Source organism: Suillus discolor (genome assembly GCF_016758755.1).
Source record: "Suillus discolor strain FC423 chromosome Unknown F5147scaffold_92, whole genome shotgun sequence".
Taxonomy (NCBI): Eukaryota; Fungi; Basidiomycota; class Agaricomycetes; order Boletales; family Suillaceae; genus Suillus; species Suillus discolor.
In genome coordinates this window covers 90,294-114,399 of record NW_024541339.1, presented here as the reverse complement: position 1 = coordinate 114,399, position 24,106 = coordinate 90,294, and the positions used below count along the sequence as shown (strand labels likewise).

The 24,106-nt window shown below is 45.5% G+C and overlaps 9 protein-coding genes across 9 annotated transcripts; 7 read left to right on the top strand and 2 right to left on the bottom strand.

The window, feature by feature from the left end:
- Positions 1-1,772: 1,772 nt before the first annotated feature.
- On the top strand, positions 1,773-3,636 carry F5147DRAFT_779767 (uncharacterized protein; the record flags this gene model as incomplete). The annotated part of the gene is made up of 7 exons (XM_041442353.1): positions 1,773-1,832; positions 1,883-2,035; positions 2,083-2,148; positions 2,199-2,480; positions 2,568-2,998; positions 3,323-3,428; positions 3,478-3,636. The coding sequence occupies 7 exons, from the start codon at positions 1,773-1,775 to the stop codon at positions 3,634-3,636; spliced, it is 1,257 nt and encodes a 418-aa protein (XP_041286780.1).
- Positions 3,637-4,956: 1,320 nt separating this feature from the next.
- On the top strand, positions 4,957-5,791 carry F5147DRAFT_779766 (uncharacterized protein; the record flags this gene model as incomplete). Its single annotated transcript, XM_041442352.1, has 4 exons — positions 4,957-5,056; positions 5,107-5,470; positions 5,517-5,700; positions 5,750-5,791. The coding sequence occupies 4 exons, from the start codon at positions 4,957-4,959 to the stop codon at positions 5,789-5,791; spliced, it is 690 nt and encodes a 229-aa protein (XP_041286779.1).
- Positions 5,792-6,624: 833 nt separating this feature from the next.
- F5147DRAFT_748044 (uncharacterized protein) lies at positions 6,625-9,208 on the top strand (the record flags this gene model as incomplete). Its single annotated transcript, XM_041440018.1, has 10 exons — positions 6,625-6,729; positions 6,776-6,925; positions 7,010-7,141; positions 7,191-7,258; positions 7,289-7,384; positions 7,438-7,600; positions 7,657-7,783; positions 7,884-8,252; positions 8,308-8,484; positions 8,856-9,208. The coding sequence occupies 10 exons, from the start codon at positions 6,625-6,627 to the stop codon at positions 9,206-9,208; spliced, it is 1,740 nt and encodes a 579-aa protein (XP_041286778.1).
- A 585-nt stretch (positions 9,209-9,793) lies between these two features.
- F5147DRAFT_657762 (uncharacterized protein) lies at positions 9,794-10,742 on the top strand (the record flags this gene model as incomplete). The annotated part of the gene is made up of 4 exons (XM_041434326.1): positions 9,794-9,907; positions 9,987-10,320; positions 10,384-10,501; positions 10,538-10,742. 4 exons carry the CDS (start codon positions 9,794-9,796, stop codon positions 10,740-10,742), a joined length of 771 nt encoding a protein of 256 aa, XP_041286777.1.
- Positions 10,743-11,319: 577 nt separating this feature from the next.
- F5147DRAFT_657761 (uncharacterized protein) lies at positions 11,320-13,243 on the bottom strand (the record flags this gene model as incomplete). The annotated part of the gene is made up of 9 exons (XM_041434325.1): positions 11,320-11,423; positions 11,473-11,491; positions 11,615-11,787; positions 11,969-12,050; positions 12,112-12,149; positions 12,190-12,391; positions 12,441-12,569; positions 12,639-12,897; positions 13,020-13,243. 9 exons carry the CDS (start codon positions 13,241-13,243, stop codon positions 11,320-11,322), a joined length of 1,230 nt encoding a protein of 409 aa, XP_041286776.1.
- A 212-nt stretch (positions 13,244-13,455) lies between these two features.
- Positions 13,456-14,153, top strand: F5147DRAFT_657760 (uncharacterized protein; the record flags this gene model as incomplete). Its single annotated transcript, XM_041434324.1, has 3 exons — positions 13,456-13,501; positions 13,615-13,649; positions 13,746-14,153. 3 exons carry the CDS (start codon positions 13,456-13,458, stop codon positions 14,151-14,153), a joined length of 489 nt encoding a protein of 162 aa, XP_041286775.1.
- Positions 14,154-15,978: 1,825 nt separating this feature from the next.
- F5147DRAFT_822607 (uncharacterized protein) lies at positions 15,979-17,643 on the bottom strand (the record flags this gene model as incomplete). The annotated part of the gene is made up of 9 exons (XM_041443744.1): positions 15,979-16,077; positions 16,134-16,225; positions 16,285-16,514; positions 16,650-16,854; positions 16,895-17,092; positions 17,147-17,282; positions 17,330-17,379; positions 17,433-17,541; positions 17,590-17,643. The coding sequence occupies 9 exons, from the start codon at positions 17,641-17,643 to the stop codon at positions 15,979-15,981; spliced, it is 1,173 nt and encodes a 390-aa protein (XP_041286774.1).
- A 477-nt stretch (positions 17,644-18,120) lies between these two features.
- F5147DRAFT_657758 (uncharacterized protein) lies at positions 18,121-19,865 on the top strand (the record flags this gene model as incomplete). Its single annotated transcript, XM_041434323.1, has 9 exons — positions 18,121-18,193; positions 18,328-18,428; positions 18,478-18,564; positions 19,057-19,096; positions 19,158-19,199; positions 19,224-19,275; positions 19,354-19,570; positions 19,628-19,734; positions 19,841-19,865. The coding sequence occupies 9 exons, from the start codon at positions 18,121-18,123 to the stop codon at positions 19,863-19,865; spliced, it is 744 nt and encodes a 247-aa protein (XP_041286773.1).
- Positions 19,866-20,306: 441 nt separating this feature from the next.
- On the top strand, positions 20,307-23,498 carry F5147DRAFT_657757 (uncharacterized protein; the record flags this gene model as incomplete). Its single annotated transcript, XM_041434322.1, has 12 exons — positions 20,307-20,438; positions 20,484-20,542; positions 20,602-21,038; positions 21,219-21,354; positions 21,406-21,674; positions 21,735-21,752; positions 21,805-21,985; positions 22,128-22,362; positions 22,414-22,487; positions 22,571-22,826; positions 22,884-23,057; positions 23,109-23,498. The coding sequence occupies 12 exons, from the start codon at positions 20,307-20,309 to the stop codon at positions 23,496-23,498; spliced, it is 2,361 nt and encodes a 786-aa protein (XP_041286772.1).
- Between the last annotated feature and the right edge of the window lie 608 nt (positions 23,499-24,106).

Genomic DNA, 24,106 nt, shown 5'->3' with positions numbered 1-24,106 from the left:
TTTATATTCTCATTAAATGTGTCATGGACCCTACTTACATACATCTCGCTACCTACTCAGCTCCGAATATCGCTTATGCGCACATACATATATCAGATACTTAGGATTTTCATGTACCTTCTCTCTCCCATCAGAATTTATCACCTGTTTACACGCAAAAGTTATAAGCCTTGACTAAAAGTCTAAAATCTTCGGCACTCTCTCGTGCGCGCACCCCTATCGGCAGCAATTGCCTTGTGCTCATGTATCTATAATATTGAATACTCTCGGCACTCATCATCGCTCGGTCCACCCTCGCGCCTTCAGTACCTCCTCGCAACTCACCTTTGACTAAACCGCGCGTTTTCGCGTTTTGTCACATCGCGGCTGCTTGCACTCGCATCGCATTGCATCGGCTCGCGTCTTATTGGCGCTTCGCCTAAGTGCATATCGCCTTGCATTTTCGGCGGCTCGCTCATGCTTGCATCACATCGGCTTTGGCTCTCGGCTTTTGCGTATTCCTTTAGTCTCAGTTACCCTTATTAGTTTCTATGTTTCCCCTCACATTTTTACTTAGAGGAATCATTCTCAGTAGCAATCCCCTCGGGCCAAATCTATACTTGCATCCAGAGGTCTATTTGAGTTTTTTTACCCCACTTCTCCCTTTCTTCCCATTTCACCCCTTCTCATCTAGCTATCATTCCTCGCACACATCGGCCTTTGAGACATGCCTGCGCATAATCTCATCCACCTCTATGCCCAATACTGCCCCCTCAAGTGCTGCATAGATCCTCTCACGTAAAAGGTCAGTAGTAGGATGGTCCCCTTCACATTTGCGATCAATACACTTGTTTACCACTTTCTCTAGGCTGTGAACGAGTTTTCTTTGATCTGGAGACAGGCGCCCCATATGATGACTGATGTGGCTGACATCAGAGGCTATGAAGTTCGCCATCAAGAATGTGGGTCTATTCTTTGAAAACTGTGAGGTCAGTCTTGGAGTTGGGCTACATAACAATCTTACGAACCTCATTTTCTGTGAGGTCAATGTTTGGCATTCGAATGTCTTGCAGACTTCCTCTTGTCCCCTCGAGTGTATGAGATTCATCGACCAACATAGCGGATCCCATCCACTCGAGCTATGAATATTGAATTCAGCTATTGCTGGCCACCACCTCGACATCTTTACTTACAGTATTATCTAGTGCGACCTGCGCGACCTCCTCGTCAAAATACAAAGCAAGTGTTCTCTTCAGAGGTGCGATGATGGGTGCAATACTTTCATTGTTTGAAGTGTAGTGCCGTGTGTATGGATTGAAGTGTATGCTAAGGCCTGCAGTCGCTTTGTTGCGAGGTGATGTGCACGGCATGAATGAATTGCAATTCAGCCAACCTGCGACATGTAATCTTTAAATCAGGCCACTTGATGTTGCGTCTAGACTTCATCCAAAAGCTGTATTTGGTATCTTGTCTCCCAGTTGATGCTGCATCTAGACTTCATCCAAAGTTGCATTTGGTATCTTGTCTCCCAGTTACCCATGCTCGCTTCCGTGAGTGCTGCCGTATCTTCTGGGTATATCAGACAAACAATAAGTTCTCCTCATCCAGAACAAACAATAAGTCCCTGGCACCATAACTTCGCTCGACTTGAAGCAAGGTCATCTCTAATTGTACATTTCTCCCACCTTTGCGATGGGAAATTCGGAGAGTTACCTCTCTAGTCCAAAACGTGTTTTTTGTTATGTGCACCTCATATATATGTGACCTGCATTTTTCGTGACTTACATTCTTCAATGCAGTCGCAGGACTTCGTGTCAAAGACCGACATCCCTGGCAGTCTAGGACCTTTGAAGGTGAGATCTTTCATATGCAAATCGGGTTTGAGTTAACTCCTATTTCACAGGACAAGAATGCTCCAACACTTGAAAGCAAGGGACCATCCCTGAAGCGTAAACTCGACTTTGGTGACCTGGTCACCCCTAGAAAGCGACGTATTCTGGAATCGTATTCCACAGGCGATATATGTCAAGTTGCTACTGTATATTCTGATGCTACAGTATGTTCTATTTTCAAATATTTGTATCAGCGTTGACGAAGCTATAGCCAAAGATAAATCGCCACAATACTGATTTAACCAGCCCTACAACGAAGTGTTTGTTCAGAGAGGCAGTATGGAATCACTCTTATATACAATCGTCTTTACTGATTTTAGACTGTAGTCTGACATTTTCTTGAAGCATAAAGTGGATGCTCAACTAGATCCCTTTGCGCTCAAACATGTGATATCTCATGAGCCATGCAAGACTAAAACATTCATTTGGTCCCTACCTGTGGAAATTCTCATCACCGTCGCCCTTCTAGGAGCGCAAGATCTGCGCTCTGTCACTCAAGTTTCCTCTCTGTTGAGAGAAATCGCTGCTCCGCTCTTCTTCCTCGACAGAAACTTCCCAACTTCCCTGAAGGATCTGTTTCACATTCGTGTAGACTCACCGAATTTCGACGTTTTGACTACTTGGAGATGAATGGATACTTTTTGTCCGCCATGTATGGTGTTGGGTTGGCTGGAACATAATCTGCGATCCTCACAGCTATCCGCATTTTCGCACTTCCTTGAGTCAGTCCCCCGCAAATCGATACAATATATCACACTTTTTTGGAATTTTGACATTCTCACTTCCCCAGTTCTCTCTCAAATTGTTACATTACTAGAAACTATCCATGCCTCCGGTGTCGAAGAACTGACATGCATGGGTTTCTGCGATGGCACTGTCTCATTGTCCGTCACTGGCCTCACTCGAATTCGGGCGTGTGTAGGTGCAAACAACCTGAAAGCCTTTGAGGCATTTTCACGGGTATTCTTTTCCCCAAAGCTCCTTCCTTTTACAATTCAGACCATCCGCCTTTCCTGCTGTTTGGAAAAGCTTCAACTGAGTTCGGTCAAGCTCAGTTCTGCACACTGGGACAAACTCCTGTGCCACCTTTCGATCCCAACGCTTGTCGAACTCCATGTTGATGCTGAGTGCGCACCACCCACGCTCATTCGTTTTCTGGCCCATCATCCTGCTATCAGTAACCTCAGTGTCATCCCGTGACCTGGTGGTCACTGGAGGGCCAATCGAGTCACCACTCCTTTGACTCTTTCTCTGTCTATGCTGGATGGACCCTTGTCACATCTCCTTCCAGTCCTTCGGAGCCATCGTGCACCACAAAACTTTGCCTCCCTTTATATTCCCTTACAAGCTCACGATGCATCGCCTGATTACATCACCTCCATTTTACAATGTATTAGCCATTGTGACAGCATCGGATATCTTGTACTTTCCTTGCCTAATAGTCATTCTAGTGCAGCAATGTTGTATTTGTCGGGAGTCCATTCGACGGTCCGCATCAAACACTTGACAATTGACTACTCGGATGGTTCGGTCCCCAGTGCTGCAGGTGATACATTGGTGTGTGTTATTGTTGCAACACTTTTTTCAATACTGATCGTGGCTACAGGCCTTATCTGCGGCTTGGATTCAAGCCCTTCCTCAAGTCAAGCGTGTTACTTTGCAAGGTTACTCAGCTACTGCTGCTGGGGATCTTGTCGAGATGATGCGTAACTTTGCTGCAGGCGATGTTGAACTGGTTGTGAATCTGCAGGTCGCAGCAATTTAAAATTCCTTATCATTAATCATCCCTCATTACTCCAATGTACTGGATGATAGCTTAGATTTGTTGTATCACACTTGTAATACGGCGGGTGCTGAGCGCCAAATTCCGGCGGAGTTTGATTATGTAGTCATTCAGTATATAGATGCGTCCTTCAATTAGCAACTGGTTTTCTTTCTGATTTCAATGTATCATACTGTTGTACTGTTGTAACTTTGTTGTTAGTCATAGTGTAATTTATGATTATGAGTAGAAGTTAGCGCAAAAGTTGGGCTTCCAACTCATATGAATACAAAATACAAGAAGTCCGTTTGAATGGTCAGTGCCAAGTACATCGCGTCCTCAGAAATTATAATTTACACCCATGTTGTAGATTTGGCACCCTATATCTTTGTCTTATAGATTCAGGGTCCTTGTAATTTGGCATCGCCCTTAACAACATGGGATTCAGATGTTTTACGTTACCCGACACTTTAAATGATCAAAATCTTGTTTTGTACTTTTTTTCACCCTTACTTTTATCTCTCAAAGGTCAGGACAACAGCTAGTGTGTATCATCTAAAGACTGAAGTTTATTTAAATGCCTAGTCGCATGTTTCTTTGCAAGTGTGCGCAATGCTGCGACATTGGAGGGGACGGCGTGCCTGGGAATCCTGGTGGTAAAGAAGTGCCTACTGCTATGAAAACCGTGCATTTATTGCAAGCTGCCAACTCGACTTCGTCGTCTGAACGTGAAGCATCCATGCTTAGGGTACTGCATGGGTATGGGCAACCCACGTGGGTCGTGGGTGTGGGTACCCCTGGGGTGTGGGTGTGGGTCTGGACTTGGGGTACCCACACCCATACCCACACCCACGGCATGGGTATATTACCAAAATAAGGATGGCACAGCACTCTGACATCACTCAAACCTAAAACTCTAAATATACCAAATAGAACTATCATTTCTTCTACAAACCTTAATACTCAAAACAGATACAAAAATCTACAAGACGAAAATCTGTACAAACTCATCACAGCATGCAACCAAATTTCTTCTCAACAGCTGCAAGGTGTGTCACAAAACTCACAGACAAAGCCAAAGCTGCCCTTAATGACAAGTTAGTCAAGCTGTCAAAAAAGCGAAAAGTTGATGGTAGCAGTGTGGGGAGCACACAACCCAAGAAGGCAAAGCCAAGCCAGATACCTGGTAAGCTACCTGTTAGTATTACGAGCAGCCTCCAATAAAATAACATACCATTTAAAGATGCACAGCCAGTGATCACGATGGTCCCCCAGAGCCACCGGGCTACAGTCTGAACCGAGGAGGAAGAGGAAGCATTACACATGCACGATGATCCAATCACCATTAGCTCAGATGATGAGGCCAACAATGACGGAGATATGAGTGGCGCTAACGAAGAGCAGAGTGCCGAAGACGAGTTGAGTGAGTGCCAATGTCTTAAAAGATGGCATACAAATTGAAATGAGAAACAGAATCTTTAATGAAAGAATGGACATCACCTATTTATGCCCTCTTTGGCCCTATCCCAGTCATTCAAGAAGTTGACAAATGTTGTGTGCATGTGTTTAAATGTTCGGCTAAAGGGTGTAAGGTCACGATTCGCCATTTCCTCAATAAGAAGGACGCTCGTTCCACTGGCAACATGCGAAAGCATGCTAAGTCTTGCTGGGGTGAGGAAGTTTTGCAGGCAGCCGATGATGCAAAAAGTGCTGCGGAAGTTCGGGCGACAATCGTTGCAAGTGTCCTGCGAGATGGATCAATTACATCTGCCTTTGAGCGAAAGGGCAAGGGAAAGGTAACATACTCGCACCGTCAACATACACGCACGGAATCCAAGTAAGAGAATTTGCACATGATACGGTCCACCCGCTAACGTTCCAAGGGCTGAAATCGTGAAATGGGTCTCTGAAAGTCTGAGGCCATACAACATTGTCAGAGACCGTGGATTTCAGTGCCTAATGAAGACAGGCAGACCCGAAATTTACATACCTTCGCCTTCGACCATTTCACGTGATGTCCGTCTCGTATTTGCTCGAACACGTACAAGGATTGCTAAAATGTTCAAGGTCAGTTGAGTTTTTGAGGCCGGAAACACGAACTAATTCAACTAACTAGGAATACAAGGGAAGACTTAACTTTACGACTGACGCGTTGTAGAGATACAACAATTGGTGGGCACTACACAAAGTAAGTAGCCAGCAATATAAAAATGTTGTGGTCGTGCACAGCCTAGTCTGCTTATACTTGCAAGACAAGTGCATTCGACCCAAGGGGTTTGCTGTATGGTATTAGAATAATCAGTGGTAACAAAAGGAAGATAGTCCGAAGCACGGGAAACAAAGTCCGAAGGTATAATTACGAGTCCGATGTCAAAAATGTCGGGTCCGATGTTTTCGGGTTTCGGGTTAGTGGGTTTGCCTTGGGTTGCGTCGGGTTAGCATCGGGTTTGCGTCGGGAATATAGCGAATGTCGGGGATAGCGAATGGCGGGTTACTGTCAGATGTTTCGGATAAAGAAGGGATGATATTGCGGAATCCAACTAAGAACTACAAATATCGAATGACCTCCTCCTACTCGGAGGTAGAAAGGTGAGTAAATAGGTAGGAGGTATGCGAAATATATAGTATCTATGTAGAATTTCGGAGTGCTATAGGCGAAAGTAGTAGTGCTGATTTTCAGGTCCGATGTCCTATGTAATAAGACACGATGTACTGCAGACATGTAATAATGCGTTCTACAATGTTAGCGACATGAAAATGAATAACTGCGCACCTAGTGGGGATAGATACGACAGGACAAGACATAGGGAGGACAAATGCGTGGGAAAATATCGGGTCCGATGCGTGGGAAACGTCGGGTCCGTCGGATTAGCGTCGGGTTTAGCGGATAAACATCGGATTGAGCGGGTTAGCATCGGATTGAGCAGATGAGTGTCGGATAACATCGGGAAGTGATTCAGATGTTTGACATGTATCAGGAAATAGCTGGATATGAGCCTAGCGCGAGCTCGAGTGCTACAGCGAGACATACTTTGTCAGGAATGTTGCGTGGATCGCCACAAGTGTTTGCCACTGCATGTTATTAACATCAGTACAGTAATTTAGGTGATAGTGGGCTCAACTGATTGGTCTTGCCCAACAGAAATGGAATGGTCAATATTTTGAACGTACATCATTGAAAGACATCGGCTTGCGTGTGCAGTTAGGACACTCGGATATGACATGTGCATGTCCTGTGCGCGGACATACTGACTTTCTTGTTTTGCATGTCAATGGAATTCACCGAGTGAATGTTGACTTTTGTGGATGTGACCGATGAGTTTCTCACCGCCAACAACTCTTGCGTTGCGATTGGTTTCCCTCGACAGTCCATCAGCCTCAAACAGCATGCACCCGTCAAGTTCTTGAACACTTCTTGCTGCTTACATGGTCTAGTAAAGTCTCCGCTTTCGAGTACTACCAGACTTTAGAGCGTCTCACAGACAACACCGGTATCTCTGTTCCAAAGGTGAGCGGTCATTCATCTTTGGATAGTCAAATACTAAACTTTCGTATAGAGCCGCTATTCAGCATTCATGCGTATGATCCGGGAATATCGCCACATTTTACTCTTGAAGCGAGCTGGGTGAGGTCATGTAGAAAATGGAATTGCCAGTTTACAACCAGGCGATCTCGCATTACATTGTCCTGCATGTCCGCAACCTGGAATAAACCTACCAAGAGGTTGGGAGACCGTAGATGCCTCTCTGAAGTGCGTGTTTTTTCTTCTTTAGAGTGCATAATAGTAATACCTCGCTTTCATAGGTTCCTTTACTACTTAATCATTGCTATGGATGCCAACTTTTGTCTCAAGAACAGAACTCAATCGTCGGATTCAGTGGACCCTGGCATGCATACCGGTCTTGCATATTTTGTTGCAAATAAGCCTTACAGTGCTCATGTGTTGAAATTCGCCTCCCAGAAAGATGTATGTTTACATTGATTTCATGTGCTATATGGTTCCTCTAACTCTGACACATGCAGATTAGTACGTGCAGTGGTTTTAGTACTCTGGCACATGCCGAGTCAAAGTTCTCGAATGGACTACGGGCTACAGGTGTCAGGCTCTGCCTATGTGCACGCCATGAATTTGTGCGTCCCAAAGGGGTGGGTGATCTGCAAAAGGGCGAATGGTGAGGTTTTAATTGACTCGTGTGTTCTGTTTATTTACGTGCAACTAGGTACTGCAACATGGATTTTTTTTTTTTCAGCTATCATCCCCCTTCTTCTTTTAAATGTCGTCATCTCCTACAATGTTGCCTGCCAGTGGAAAATCAACCTCTTTGAGAGAATGGACTGGCTTCCTGAGAATATGCGTATCCCTGTCGCATTCGCAACAACGGCGTTCAGGTTTGCAATTCCAAAGTTTCACGCCAGCGCCCATGAGGATAGCTGTGCTATCCTGCATTCACTCAACCTCATGCCAGGAGTAGGTCGAACAGATGGAGAAGGCATTGAACGAAATTGGGTGGAGATAAACCGGGTTGCAAATAGTACCAAGGAAATCGGACCAGGTGCACAACATGATACCCTGGATGACCATTTTGGTCATCATAATTGGCGTAAATTTGTTGGCCTCGGTGAGCCTTTAGTAGTGCTGTATTATTGGGTCGAATACTGATATAATCTTACCAGGTCTCTCATTACAAAAGAAACTCATAACTGCGGTCAAGGAGTGTGATCGCCAGCAGGCTGCCTTTCAAGAGTTCAATCTCGCAGTTGGGACGTCATATGAGAATGAGTGGACTGCAATGGTCGAGAACTGGGAGGTGGACAAGACACAGGAAAACCCATTCATAAACAGAGAACGTGGTGCGCTCCTTCATTTCTTTTTAATGATTGTGCATTTAAATTGTTTAGGTATATCTGAGGCTGATGTACACGCCCAATTCACTGAGCAAGAGAAGGCTGCTGCTATCGAAGGACAATTTCACCGTCACGACATGTCCCCGAGTGTATTTGTTACATGGGGTATATCATTAGAGGACTCACAGTATGTATATCTATGTCCTCGAATGACATATTTTTGACTCTTGAATTTTGTAGGAGACATTTGCGCTTTGATGTAACTGATGGGACGATGTCATCACACCAGCAAACAGAGTTACAATGGCGCCGGACTTCACTTCTTAAACAAATCCATTGTTTTCAGTCCGTTCAGGCTCTGTACATGGTCAATCTAGAGAATCTGCTTGAGCAAAACGACAGCGGCTCTTTTGTAGAAGCCGAAAATACTATCCTCTGGTTGCCATCAAGCATTGACACTTCGATTTGGACGTCAACTTGCCGCGATAATATTATCTGCATCGAAGAGGAACTTCGCAACACTCAATGCCACGACTGTCTCAATAAACTCCGAAATGTCCTGCGTGCCAGGGTTCATCTCATCAAACACAGAAATAGGAACACCCGTGGTCAAAGGGCCAATACCCGTGCAGCATCAGTCATTAGTCGCTTGGATGCCAAGATCAAGATTATAGCCAAGAAGTATCACACCGCTCATAGGTGCTTGATTGCATTACGAGGGCCGGTGTAGAGACTAATATCTCTGTGGGCTTGCAGGGATCTTAATTCCCAATGTCTCATCCACTTCCTAATATAGCGCGACTCATATCTCACTTAGCGCGCTCAAGTGCTTCATCGGCCGCTCACGTGCACCAGCGCTTAGGTCACGCATCGGTCGCGCATCGGCATGCGCATCCTCGGTTCTGTCGCTCGTCCTCTGTCCATCCATTCCATGTCCGTTCAGTTCGTCGGTGCGTATTCCTATCTTATTTCCATTTATTCTGACATATCTCCGGCGCTTATGGCCATATCTCGTATGTTTTCTGTCATGGACCCTTACATTACATATTATTCCGTATCCGCTTCGCTTCTCGGTTCGCTTTAGCGCTTGACAGTGCTTAACATTCCTTAGTATATATACACGCGCTTAAACTGTATAATGACTATCTTTCTGCCTGCACATCATTGGACTCTAAGCCTAAGTTCTCGGTTGTATCTACCAACCAAATATTGAAAGTATCTAAGTACAATACGAGCACCCGCCGCTGTACATTACTAGAAACTCTGTCAGTTTGTTTGCCAACTCATTAAAGAGTCGCTCCACTCCACCACCTGCATGCGTGCACTGCCTCCGCTCAGCGCGCGTTACCGTTATCGTCGCTCATCGTCGCTTACCATCACTCATTGTCGCTCGTCGTCGCTTCTGCTCGCTCGTGCTTCGCTCATCGTCGTGCGCCTTACCAGGCTTGACCAAGCGCCCGGTCCAGTGTTTCCCTCCACATATATACTTAGAGGAACCTTCTCAGTAGCAATCCCCTTGGGTCGACGTATATCTTGCTCATCGAGGACTACTTGAGTACATCTCACACCACCCATTCTTCCACACTACACATTCCTCATCTACACCGGGTTCATGGGAGGGTGCACTCCGGCCCCTTGAGGCCCACAATATTCGGGGACCAAGTGAGGATATCGGATCAATAGAGGATCCCTCTGATGTTGTTGGAGCAAATGGACGCAAACGGACCAAGAAGCAGCAGGCTGCCGCCAACAGATGTTTCAGACAAGGCGTCATGCAGGTTTCATGGATTTGGACTTCAGTTGGCATTTTAGGGGACGACAATGATGTTGGTTTGAATGACGGTGAGTGTTTTCTAAAAAAATATTCAACTATTTCTCGTTATTTAATTCATTTGACCGTGACAGCACTCCACGTGGAATGGGTAAAAGCACGTGCACATGCCCTACGCTGGAATGAGGAGGTTTTACTCCTGAAGGAAGAGATGCGGCACACACGTACTTATATTGAGTGGAAAGCCGGGTGGTGAGAGACTCACGCGGAATTTGTGGTGGACAACAGCCTACTATCGGAAGGTATTGCAGTGTATGCTTTTTGCCAAGCAGCACTGCACCGTAAGCTTTCCATTTCATTTATGCGGCTCTGGTCTGCTTCGCCGACAACAAACCAGGTTCCGGCTTCCCAGTCAATTATTGAAGATGACGAGGACGTGGTTATTGATGATGAGACCTACGAGGATGACGCAGAGGATGACATGGAGGATTGAAATTTTTGGAGACCGAATTTAGATATGTTGTGCTTGAATAGGATTTGTTGCCTGCTCCTGATACGAAATTTCTGAGACCAAATATTGATATGTTGTGCTCAAATAGGATTTTCTATTTTGACAACAAACCCTAATTTCGGGTTGTATTTAAAGTATATTTAAAGTGTATAACGAGTAAAGCAGAATATAAAGCAATGTCAAGCTGTGATACACCTTGACTAAGCTACCCAATATGGGTGGTTGTATGAGCCATAGAAATGGGCATTGGCCTTGGTGGTAGTAACCAAGTGTCATGAAAACTCAAGAAATGGCTGTTACCATATAACAAGGGCAAATACTACAACAAGGGGTGGAGCAGGAGCCAGCAGAGAATCATCCAGCTGGACATGACGACATCCATTTGATGCGTGATCACATTGCCAAAGCGATGTGGGTGGATTATCAGCGCATTTTGCAGGAGAGAGGAGATGATAACGACAATCTATCAGACCAAGGTATTGCAGAGGAGGATGAGGACGGACTGGACTAGTACTAGTATGTACTTGTACTTTACAATGTTTTTTTTAACCACAACCATCTACTCTTGATCTGTTCCCGGTCTTGCAAGTTCCTTCTCACTCTCATACATTGTTCCCGGTCCTGCAAGTTCCTTCTCACTCTCATACTCACGCTCAATCGCACCTATACATTGTTCCCGGTCCCGCAAGTTCCTTCTCACTCTCATACTCACACTCAATCGCATCCATGTACTCATCATGATGTCATATGGGATGTACAATACAGATACTACATGTTGATATGAAAATGTAATGAGAAGTGATACAAATGGTATAATAGTTCTATGTAGACACGAGGAGCCCAGAGATAAATACGCGGCACATCTCAAAGTCATCCTCCAGCTCGACATAAGCGGCAAGATTGTTCTCCCCTCCTGCACGGGTAAATATCCGCAGGAGGGTGGCTCTCTGTTCAGCTCCCAGATCCACATCTGCGCTGTGCATGATTGCGAGACCGCGGGAGATCATGGTGGGTGGAGCAGGAGGAACTGGTGGCACCACCTCAAGCGGATGGACTAAGCTCTTTTCAATAGCGTCAGTGAGGTGATTGATACTACCTTGCATGTTCATGATGGCAGCTGCTGGAGTTATCTTCGCAGCGACTCTGGCAGCACTGCTCATCCCTGTATGTGTGCTGCCATGTGCCGACACTCGAGCCTTCTTAAAGACCTGAGTGGAGGGCACCAATGTCATTGAAAGCGGGAGAGTTAACGACTGGGGAGTAGCGGGATGGGTAGATATGGGGGCGCCACTGGAATGGAGAGACAATGTCTCCAGGGAGTCGAGTAGAGTGTTGGTGCACAGGCATTTACTGGACTGGGAGCCAGTAGTAGTAGCGGAGGCTCTGATGCTGAGCGGCATCATCAGGTCAGTGCTCATGTCTGGCACACCGGGGTCCACATCCATGTCGAGAAGGTTAAGGCCCCCGTCAGCGTCATCGAGCACATCATCTATACTGATGGAGGCGGGGGCTGTAGTAGCAGGGTGGAATGCATGCCTTCCATGAGCACCACTGTTTTTGCCTAAGATGGCCTGCATGTTGTCATATGGGGGCCACCCTTTGTTGCGCAAGGGGTGCATTGCAATTCGTGACTAGCTCAATGTTAGTCAATGTTGCGCAATATATTTAATAATGACATACCTTTGCCACAACATATGTATCCCAAATGCTTGCAGCAGCAGTGCCCTCAATTCCAGCTCCCTGCACATTGTCCCAATGGAAGCCAGACATGTTGCAGTAAACCTCGATTTGATTGAATGTTCTTTTGAGCTAAACCAATCTCGTCAATTCATGGTCAATCAATATAAGATAACATAACGAGGTCCACTTCGTCTTGACCATCTTGCCCGTATTTGGTAGGCCTATTGTTTGAATCGCACCATCAGCATTGATAGCAGCTGCTGCACTGTTGTAGGTAGGCATTGAGAAATTTCTGCCATCACCACCTGATGCCCGATTCTCAATCAGGTGGTGAAGCAGGACATCCACCTCTGCGTCTTGCCAATGTGCCTTTGAGCTGTCAGTCTGCTGTGTGACCTCTGGCTGAGCCATGAGAACTGTCATAAAACTAGCACAGCTAGCAGCAAGTGCGATAACGCTAGTATGAAGTCTTTGTCATTGATGACAATCAATAAGATAGGGATTCATGGTAGATGTACAGGTAGGAAATGTAAGGTTAGAAGTCCGACGTCTGGGACGCTTCAAGCCGAGAAGCCTCACCTAACATTTGCCAAACCTCGGTCAACATCTTGTTGCTGAACTGGCTCTAACACATGTGATCTATAGAAGGCTTGCCAAATATTAGGTCTGCACCGGATGTCTCGTCCGTCTTGTTTGCCTAACACTGCTAGTAGTTGTTTGTCCACCACGTGTAGTCTACTTGCAGTCCAACCCCATGATGAATTGATCATGCTAGCGAGCTTGCCAACCACACTAGTGCTCATCATGATCAACGCTATTTTAGTAGTATTGTGCCGTCTTCTTACTGGCAGCTGTAACACTCTGCCTTTAATTATAAACATGCTGGGTAAATATTCTATCAGACACTGCCCGTGACTAGTTGACTGATCAATGCTGATGAGCTAATTTAGGTATTACTTAGGCATCAGAGTGAGAAAAATGAGAACAAGTAAGTGCGAGTGCACAGCCTAGTACTATGTCCATTGATATAGATAGCGCAAGAGTAAGCTGGCGACTTGCCTGTAAGTATGGACTCGGATGCAACAACACATACTAGTAACAACTCCCGAACTCGGCTCTGGATTGTTGCTCTCTGCATTTTTATGAAGATTAGCATGATACTTTTCTTCTGCAGTATTCAAGTCGGTGAAAAAACGAACAAAGTCTATTGTGAGCGAGCCTGCAGCCAAAATGTGAATCATGCATTGATTTTCCACCGCAGTGTTTGCTGGCAACGATTTTCCTCGACTGTTACCCCTAGCACAGGCTGATCCAGTCCTGATGGCCTTTGAGGATTCGGTACATTATCAGATAAACACTGAAGATGGGAGGGTGGAGTGGTCCAGCCTAACACCGGGTAATGGACTTGTTTATTTGGGGGAGCAGCCTGGTCGCCCATTCTCGATCTCAATGTTCCACCAATTGCATTGCCTCGATATTATACAAGAGGATATTGTTGGAGCAGACAGCAATGCGGCTCTGAGCTGTCACTGCCTCAACTACTTACATCAGATGATAATGTGTCGCAGTGATGCTCAGCTGGAAAACATACTATTGACAAGCAAGGAAGATTCATTACAACCATTTTTTGTGCGACCTGGGACATATGTGTGTAATAATTGGAATTCTGTATTGGAGGAAGTGAAGAAGAACCAGGCTGGAGCTGAGCACTGAGCTTATATTGTGATAGCACATAGTATGAGTAAGACTCCAAACTCAACGTACATAGAATTTGAAGACTTTGTAGGCGCTCCTGTACAGTTGTGTAAGTAGTGAGAACAAGAAAAATGTCCACTTGGAGGCAAGCAGATAGTTTTTTGGGGTGGAAGGCCCGAAGGGGCAACCCGGCCCAGATAGTGATCTTGACCTGTGCAAAGGTGAGCCGAGGTGAGCTGCGATTCCCACATTAGTAGGAGTGAATGCGACGCAGTGAAGTGAACCTCAGATCCCCAGATTGTAGGGGCCGCAAGGTGACACATCAAAGTGGGGATGACATCAGGAAATCACCGAGACTTAGGTTTTTCTAGTTGTATGTGGTCAGCGCAACCAAACATGGCATGTGAGGATCAACCTTGTTAGTTCTTGACAATGCAGTAGCACTTAGATAGTCAATGCCCATGGGTTAGAATATGACTGCAATATTGATGGCCCTTGATACCCTCTTGCCATCACAGACCTCCTGGGCAATGTTCTGGCCTGGTGCTGCCTTTTTTCACCTTTAGTTATCTGGGTGCTCACTTTTTGGTGAAGACCTGACCATGCAGTAGCACTTAGGTTTCCAATGCCCATGGGTTAGAATTTGACTGCAATATTGACGACCCTTGATACCCTCCCTGCCATCACAGACCTCCTGGGCAATGTTCTGGCCTGGTGCTGCCTTTTTTCACCTTTAGTTATCTGGATGCTCACTTTTTGGCGAAGACCTGACCATGCTGTAGCACCTAGGTATCCACTGCCCATGGGTTAGAATATGGCTGCAATATTGATGACCCTTGATACCCTCCTGCCATCACAGACCTCCTGGGCAATGTTCTGGCTTGGGGCTATCATCTAGTCATCTCCTCTGATCTGGCGCTCTCTTTTGGTCATGGCCTTGGAAAACTTGGCCATGCAGTAGCACATAGATATCTCTATCTCGGCTTTGAACAATGGTCAATTATATACATAGCCTACCCTAACTTGAATCATAGCATCCAATATTCATGTCTTGTAAGTAGAAAAGTAACCATGCATGATGAAGGTCCCTTCCAAGCTGCATCTGACACCAACACCATGTACTCACTGTTGGCACATGGTCAAGCGAGGAGAAGACAGCAAGGACTGAGAAAGTAAAGATGACATGAAGGATGCCAGCAGGGCATGGGTTAGAGTGAGAAGGCAACAACGATATTGATTCCTATCTACATGCTAGAGAAGGCAACCCAACCATGAAGTGACAGGCATCAACAGTATCTACTGAAACCCTGCTCCTAGGTGCCAACATGCATGGCAACTTTGTTGCTCAGATGCTCAAGCCGCAGGCATGCAGATATTGAGCATGAACCAAGAAGCTTGAAAAGGCATCCTATCCATTGAAGATCCCCAACACCTGCAACACCTGTTATTCAGTCATGCTGTGCAGCCGCTGTGGCACACACAGCTGATTTCTGGGCACCTCATATAAACTCAGACCCCTTGACAAATAGGAATGAAAAATCTGGTGCTGTTGAGGCCGTCCACAGGTTAGCAGAGGAGGGTAAGTTTGTGAGGTCTTCATTGCATTTGTGGTGGTGCGCTGGAGATGCATCAACATGAAGCATACATGAGATTGTACGATGGCTGTACGTGCAAAGATGGTTATGCACACCTGATACCAGCAGATAAATCCCAGAGTAGTGAGCAGTGCCTTGGCGAGGATGGTGAGCCGCGTCAGTGACGAAGGTGGTGAGCAGCATCTTTGGCGAGGGTGGTTTTGACTGCGCTAATGCCATTACTAGTAGGTGGTGTGCAACATATATCATCAGACCATGACAAGGGTAAACATATCGTAATCTAGAAGTGAATTGCTTTCCCAGTAGGCAGCCATTGCTGCTTCCTTGAATGCTTCACTCAGGGTAGGCTGTCGAAGAATGTACATTAGTATCACTTATTTAAAAGACATGGCAAAGTGCGTACGTGAGCATGCGTTGTCCGTGCAATATCCTCAGAGCTTGCACCGTATTCCATTGCCAGAACAGCTTCTGAGACCATCTCACCAGCATTAGGACCTAGAAAAGAAACATTGTGATCAGTATAGTACGATAAAGCCTGAATCTACCAGCCTTACCGATGATGTGGACACCTAGAATGCGGTCCGTCTCCTTCTCGCTAATGAACTTCACAAAGCCCTCGCTGTCTTGGTTGGTCTTCGCACGTGAGTTTGCAGCAAAGGGGAATTTGCTGATATTGTATTTCATACCAGCGGCTTTAAGCTCCTGCTCCGTCTTTCCTACCCATGCTACTTCAGGGTGAGTGTAGACAACAGAGGGATGCCATTGTAGTTGACATGACCATGCCCTGCATTGATGTACTCGACAGCAGCAATGCCTGCCTTGTCATCAGTTTTGAGCCATAATACAGCACTGATGGGTGGAATTGCTTGCTTTGGAATTGTCAGTTTGAAAATCACATTCTGATTTCAGGAGAACTCACGCAACCTCCTCATCAATACCGGCACCTCCAATTGCGCCCAAGAACTCGACGACGGTCACCTCTGCACCCAAGCGACTCCATACACTACCCATTTCGAGGCCAATGATACCACCACCGATGACAACCATCTTCTCAGGTACCTTTTGGAATTCAAGGGCACCAGTTGAGCTGACAATTTGCTTCTCGTCAATCTCAATAGCACCGCCTGGGAAGGGTGCGACCTCGGAGCCAGTAGCAATGATTACGTTCTTCGCCTCGACCTCGGTTGAACCCGCCATCATTGAGTTGAACCGCAATACGCGTTGCAGATACAAACGATGCACTACCCTTGATGTAGTCGACTTTGTTCTGCTTAAAGAGCATCTCAATACCCTTGGTAAGGCCAATGACGGATTGCTCCTTGGCCTGCAGCATCTGGGGCAAGTTGAGGGAAACGCCAGCAACTGATTTCACCATGAGCAATCAGTCAAGAAACACATGTGCGAGACTGTGCACACCATCAATACCACGCTTTTGGAGGTCATGTTTCGTTTGATGATAGAGATGAGAGTTGTTCAACATGGCTTTTGAAGGTATGCAACCAACGTTGAGACAAGTACCTCCAAGGCTGCCACGCTTCTCTATACATGCTGTCTGGGAAATCGTCAGTGCTTATCCATGTTCCGTCATCAGAACTATACCTTCAACCTGAGCTGAGCAGCCTTAATTGCTGCAACATATCCACCAGGACCTGCAAATTTTGTACTCATCAATTTCAATTGATTCTGACTTGCTGCAACTTACCTCCACCAATAATGATGGCGTCATAAGGACCTGAAGGCGTAGCAAGCCCCCGGTGAGAGTTCCATGCGCCAAGCTGGACGGTTGCCTTACGCAACCTCCATGCAACGTTCTACATGATAGTAAGTAGTGCAGAGAGTTGTAAGGCAAAGTTTCATACCTTTTGCGTTGCTCTCTGAAGCTGGAGCATTGATGTGGTGGAAGCCGGTTTCATGGGTTCAGTGCCTCTGTACAGGCATTGGGAAGAATTGAGATGGAGTGAGACTGGGCGAAACACCAGTACTGAGCAAAGTTAGTAACTGAAGATGACAAGAACGTACAACACAATCGATCTACCTGAGATCTCCGGGAATCGTGTGAATCCAAAGGTGACGATAGTGGTGGAGGTCAATATGGAATGATTGTAATCAATGCTGTGTGGAGTGGAAATCGTTCAAGTTGAATGTGCACTGCTGCAATTAGGTCAGCAATTGTTCATTGTTACGGTACTAGTATCACATCACGCCCACCTCCAGAAATCTCAATACTTTTATGTATTAGAAATTTATCCCTATTCCGATCTATCCCTATTCCAATATTGTCTTTGTCCTTTTCAAATCTTCCAAAACATCAATAATCTCAATGTTGGTACATTGAAGTGAATTGTGCACCACACAGCACTGAATGCTATCTGACCACTTGTACTAGCGTAATGTTGTTCCACTACACCACAGCACCCCTGCCTGGCCGATGCAGCTGGGGCGATATGCTCAAAAGACAAAAAGGTGAGCATCCATCACTATGGACGTCTAATGATACTGAATTTGAGCCCTGCATACAAAGCACTAACATTGGGTCCTGACTACATAGTGCAAGAAATGCAATTTCATTCTTCTCAGTTAGTCGCCCTTCCTGACAGTTGAAATTGACTCCAATATCACCAACAGCCATGAAGTGTATGGGGAATGGGAAATGTTTGTCCACCCATCGGGAGCAGTTTACTATTACAATGAGACAAGGGTAAGCGCCATCTCTGTGCACATGTTACACTTACTACATGTCAAGATAGAATACGTACACTGGATTGAATATCAGGGACTGTCCAACAGTTCGGCTGGAGAAATTCGAGGCCTGGGTAAAAGCAATGCGAGGCAAAGTAAACGGAGATCGCACTATTGTCGCTGAGCCTGCGAGGACTCTGAATGTAGATGGAGACATCTATCTGTATTACCTAGTAGCGCTGGAGGCTGAAGTCATCAGCTGGATAGAGCCTTTTGACGGCACTCATCTTTTCTGAGAATGCGATTCCACCCGGCAATGGAACCACAAAAGTGTGTTACCTTTTTATGTCTTGACATTACCCTTAGACCCTATTGCAGGACTGGAACTTGAGGCGCAGTTTTGGTGAGTTATGTAAATCAATGTTGATCTTGACATTTTTTCACAAAACTACACAGGAAGCATGTAGAGTTTTTTCCGCACAGCTTTAAGCTTGATCATAGTGGTGTAAGGAAGCTTCGGATCGAACTTGATTGGTTTTACACAGGCAGGCTCTATTGTATCGCGATACTGAATTGAATAACCTGAGCGATGAACAGATGCCTTGATGTTAGACAATTCAACTTCAGCTACCATATTCTCCAACAAGGACATGTTGGAGAAAATCATCAATAGATTGGCCAGCCTTGGTGAGTACTATTACATTTCCCTGCACGCATATTCATGATCAATGAGTAGACCACCTTTCAGGTTCTGATGGTACTATAACGGAGCCAGGTGTTGCATTGTTTGGTGAGTACGAGTTTCGAAAATCAGGTGATTTCAATACTCATCTCATCGACAACAGGCAGACTATACCATATGTTACGTATGTGTCTCTTTCTCTTACCAAGTGTTGTTGCTAATTAGACAATCTAGGTCATCATCAATACCTACACTACTACAGACAACCTGAAGCACGCCTCTTGCGAAGCCATTCAATGGGTTGCTGTCCCAGGAAGATAGATTATTTCCCCTTCATAGCAACAATTGCGATGTTCTGCCTTCCCATCTTGGTCTGTGAGCGCCTCAACCAAATCTATGTTGATGGCACTGTCAATGCTCTGGACATCAAGACCTTTGTTGATGATTTCAGCTCCCAGAACACAGCACAAATTACCCTGGTGAGTGATATTTCAGGATTCAGAATGAGAACTGATTGCATAAATGTGCACCTACAGGCAGGGGTCATCATGGCGGTTGATGCTGGTTTCCTTGCTGTCCAAGGTGTAGGTACAGGGACGATCACTGAGTCTATCTTGAAGGGATCCATTATCTTCTGTGTTGGGTGTATCTTTGCACAGCACTTTGGAGAGAAATTAAAATCCCTGAGATTTGCAGTTTGTTTCCATTCTGTTTTCTGCAGCTTGATTCTGACATTATCAACTGACCAGGTGTATTACCTGGATCAAGGAATGACTGTTGTCCTTGGCGTGTTCAGCGCACCAAGATTCTTTTGTATTATGAGGCAAGTCATTTGGTTACATTTATTTTCACCCATAGATGCTCACATAAGACCTACTAAAGTATTGTATGGTCCAGCACCGGATTCCTCGCAAGTGCCTTTATAGACACTGAGCACTCCAAAGTTGCCCTCATTACATGTGCTTGCTGCCTCATTTTTGTGCTGTGCATCTTAGCTCCCTTGGCGTGGTGTGGTTTCCGAGCAGGGGTGGTGCCCTATGTCCATGTTGATGATGTCTAATTGGTTGTTGGTTATCAGCACGCTGTTGTCAGGCACCTGACAACAGTGAGCTCACATTTTGCTGGATTGTGCCTGATTAGCATAGCATAAATATCATTATATAATTTGTACCAACCACCGCCGGCCGCGGGTCAACTCGAATTAACCTCACCTACATGGTTCAGCCAACACATACTGCTCGTTCAAATGGTGTATTACAAAGGCAAGTCTCCTTTTCAACAGACAAGTTCAATTTAGAAGTGACGGCGGCCGAACTTGTGTCCATTGAGCATGCTCTACTAGGGCAGGTGAACAAAAATCTTGACATACTACCTTTGCTTTGTAGAGTGCAGCACTTGCTGTCTTTACCGTCATTTTCAATCTCTCATGGGACAACTTTGATTGGAGACAGGTAAGATATTGTCACATAATGCCTTTGCATTCCACCTTGAATTAACTTATTATACTCAGCTTGGGTGACTGCAATGATGACTCTTCGGATAGCGAAGTCAGCGCATCCTCTGAAGATGAAGACTATCCGTCCTACTCCTACTCTGCATGCTACAAGGCCCCATACCATACCACCAACCGCAACAATACTCCACCCTCCCCAGGCATTGTATCTCATGAGAGCCTTAGTTCTGGTGAGGAAATGGCTGGCCTAGCTGATGATACTATTTGTACTGATGAAGACTATGCAGACTATGCCATTGATGACTGCTCCGATGATAACTACTATGCTGATGAAGACTACGCAGATGACACCGCCAATATTGAAGAAGATACACACAATGGTCACCAATGGCGGGTAACATCTAGGACACTTCAGCAACTCTATGGACATCCTTATGCCCACATCAGACCCGCCATCAATCCAAGGGTGGCATTAGCTGATCCAATCTGCCCATGTAATGGAAAATGTCGTCCTGCACCCCAAACGTGGCAGGTACAAGCCACATCCATCAGGTCCAGCAGCTTTATTACCAGTGATGCTCTCATCGCAACACTTGCCAGTCCTCGAGTAGACTCTATGTCGTCTTCCTTGGATGTTAAATTGTGGGTCATGAGCAGCATATCGCATTTCACAGCACCAGACAGTATACAGTTAGCTGGAGGCTCAATAGAACAAACGATAGCACGCTGTCACTTGATTTCTATTCAGACAACCGGCTCCAGCCTGGTCGCCATGATTACCTATATGCAGTTGGCTATACAGTGCCAAAGGTAACATGCCTACTGTGTTCTTTGGCTGTTGATTGACCAGCATTCTTGTAGCATCATCAATGCATCTACTGAAACAAAAAAGTCCAGCATTCGCCAAATTTACAATGATCATGTTGTGATGCTAAAGGATGCGCCTTCAGAGTGCACTTTTCATCGCTGGCATGAATACGGCTGCAAATTTATCATCCTAGCTGCAGGTGGTTTATTTTTCCTTCTTGTTCTCATAGCAGGGCTTGAGATTCAATGGAAAGTCGCATCAATGAGGTTTGCTGTTCTTTATCAAGTGGCCAAGGTGTTGAGGCAGCCAGCGACCGCCAGTGGTGAGTTGTCTTCTTACGCTCTTTCTTCATGCACTGATTGCAATCCTCAAAACTCCACAGGCAATCCTGAGTCCAGTGGTGAGTCGCCTTCTGGTGCTCTTTGTTTGCACACTGATCGCCTCGTCACAAGGCACGCCGCAGTTAATCACCAATCATATTATTCCTACCATCGCTTGGATCAGATTTCGCATGCCTATCTGTTTGCAAAATATATTCTGCTCATTGTTTCTAACAAGTGTTGGGGTCGGTGAAACACTAGACTGTACGGATGTGCTGATCACTGATAAAGTGTTTGATCAATTCAAACAACAGTGAGTCCTGTGGCATAATTAGGCGATCATAATGCATGATGCTTACCGCACTTTCCAGTAATTTTTCTCTTCCTGCTAGGGATGTAGGGACTTGGGGCATTTGTTTCTCAACTTTGACTGAACAATGACTTGTCATTGACAGTAAGGGCATCTCCAGTCGCTTATCTTCCACGCTCTGTGGGGTGAATAATTGCCGTGGCGCGATAACACCCATTGACGTCACTGTCATTCAAACATCATATGACCGGAAACATGCAACCAATGTTCGTTTCCCTGCGAAGACGAACAGGAGGGAGAATGTCATATGGACTGAAGGGGAGCGAGTGAAAGTGGAGGCAGGAGAAGTTGTCCAGGACATCAATGACTTGCATAGCAAGGTGCATGGGCTAGATTTTTGCGATGGTACACCTACTGATACATGAGTCCAGTTGAATGAACTGTACGTTGATGGCTGCAGAACTGAAGACAGGTACCTACGCATACCAATGAGCATTCTGCAAGGGTAAGTGGCACTTCTTTCGCAGAATGAAAATTAGCAACTCATGGTTTTAGTAGCGGGCTTGATCTGCATAATTCAGACAACAGTCTCATGGCCTTTGTCTGTTCATCCCTACCTGAGGTCATTCGCCGTGGCCCCACCAGCAGCTTGCTCGCATGCTTTGATGGCAAGGAGGCCTTGCAAATGCAACGCAAGCAAGACTATCTTGATGATCAAGATTCTGATGATGCACCAGAAGTGGAGCATAATGCTAACTATGATCTAGAAAAGCGGGCAGAGAAAATCCTTAGCCGTCCTTTCCAGTGCCTGCACTTTTCTACTTGGAATCGATACTCGACTATGGTGGGTCCCTCACCCATACCTTGTGAAAATACAGTATGAGGATGATATATCTTATAGGGAGCTGATGCGCCCACGCATATTCACCCGCATGAGATGGCTAGAGTTGATGTCAGCCGCACCAATCATATGCAGTGTTTACCCTATGCTTCAGAAGACATTTTAGAGCATCAACAACTCTATAGTAATGTTCTGGCTGCATTTGGTGAACTCTTTGAATGGTTAGAACATGTGGTGAGTGCCCTTGATGGGATGCGTCACCTTGACACTAACTTTTTGTCCCAGATGAAGACACATTTACCAGAGGAGTATGAAGTCATTGTTGAACTCAGTCAGAATCTCCCAGGTGGAGAATGCTCACCAGTTGCTCCATTTCTATTGTTGGTCATCAACCTTAATGTGACCACAGAGGCTCACCAAGACAGGTTTGATAAGGACCTGTGTCTTGTCCTACCCATAGGCGAGTTTACAGGTGAGGCTTTAGTGCAGTTTGAACAGGGATTAGTGTTGGAACTACGTTGTGGTGACTTTGTCGTCTTTCCCTCTGCTGACACCACCCATTTTAACCTACACTATGAGGGTATGAAGGCGTCTTTTGTCTGCCATACTGACAGAGGCTTTGATAAGTGGAAGGAGGGGTATAATGGATGGGCCGCCAACAATCACTTTCACTGATGGGGTGAGTACTGTAATGCCCTCATTTTTTTTAACAAATTTTAAATCACACCAATTTTGTAGGCTGTTCGTGTTGGTTATGCAACTTTGTTACACAACACTTAACGCTACGCTTTGACGCTTTGACGCAACTTTGTAATGTAACACTTGATGTTTTGACGTGAATGGCAACACTTTGACATGAATCTGGGACGCAACACTTTGACGTGAATGTGAGACGCAATACTTTGACTTGAATATGGGTTTGACGTGTTGACGTGAATCTGGGACACAACACTTTGACATGAATCTGGGACACAACACTTGAGGTTTTTTTACTTTCGCTATTCACACTGCAAACTATGTTGCTCTCCTTTCCATGGGTTTTTCAAAATCACTGCACTCAATTATGTACGGAATTATCTCACTAAGTAGGGAATGAGTGCATGGTATCACTTTGTAATGTATTGTATAGGATGGGAAGAGTGAGATGAGACGAGATTGTTGAGAAAATTAATGCATGCATGTAAACCAAAACACAATCATATGATTCTAACGGAACCATTCACGTGTCACGCCTAGATACGCCTAAGCGGATTTCAAGCAGACTTTCAAGGGGTGTAACACAC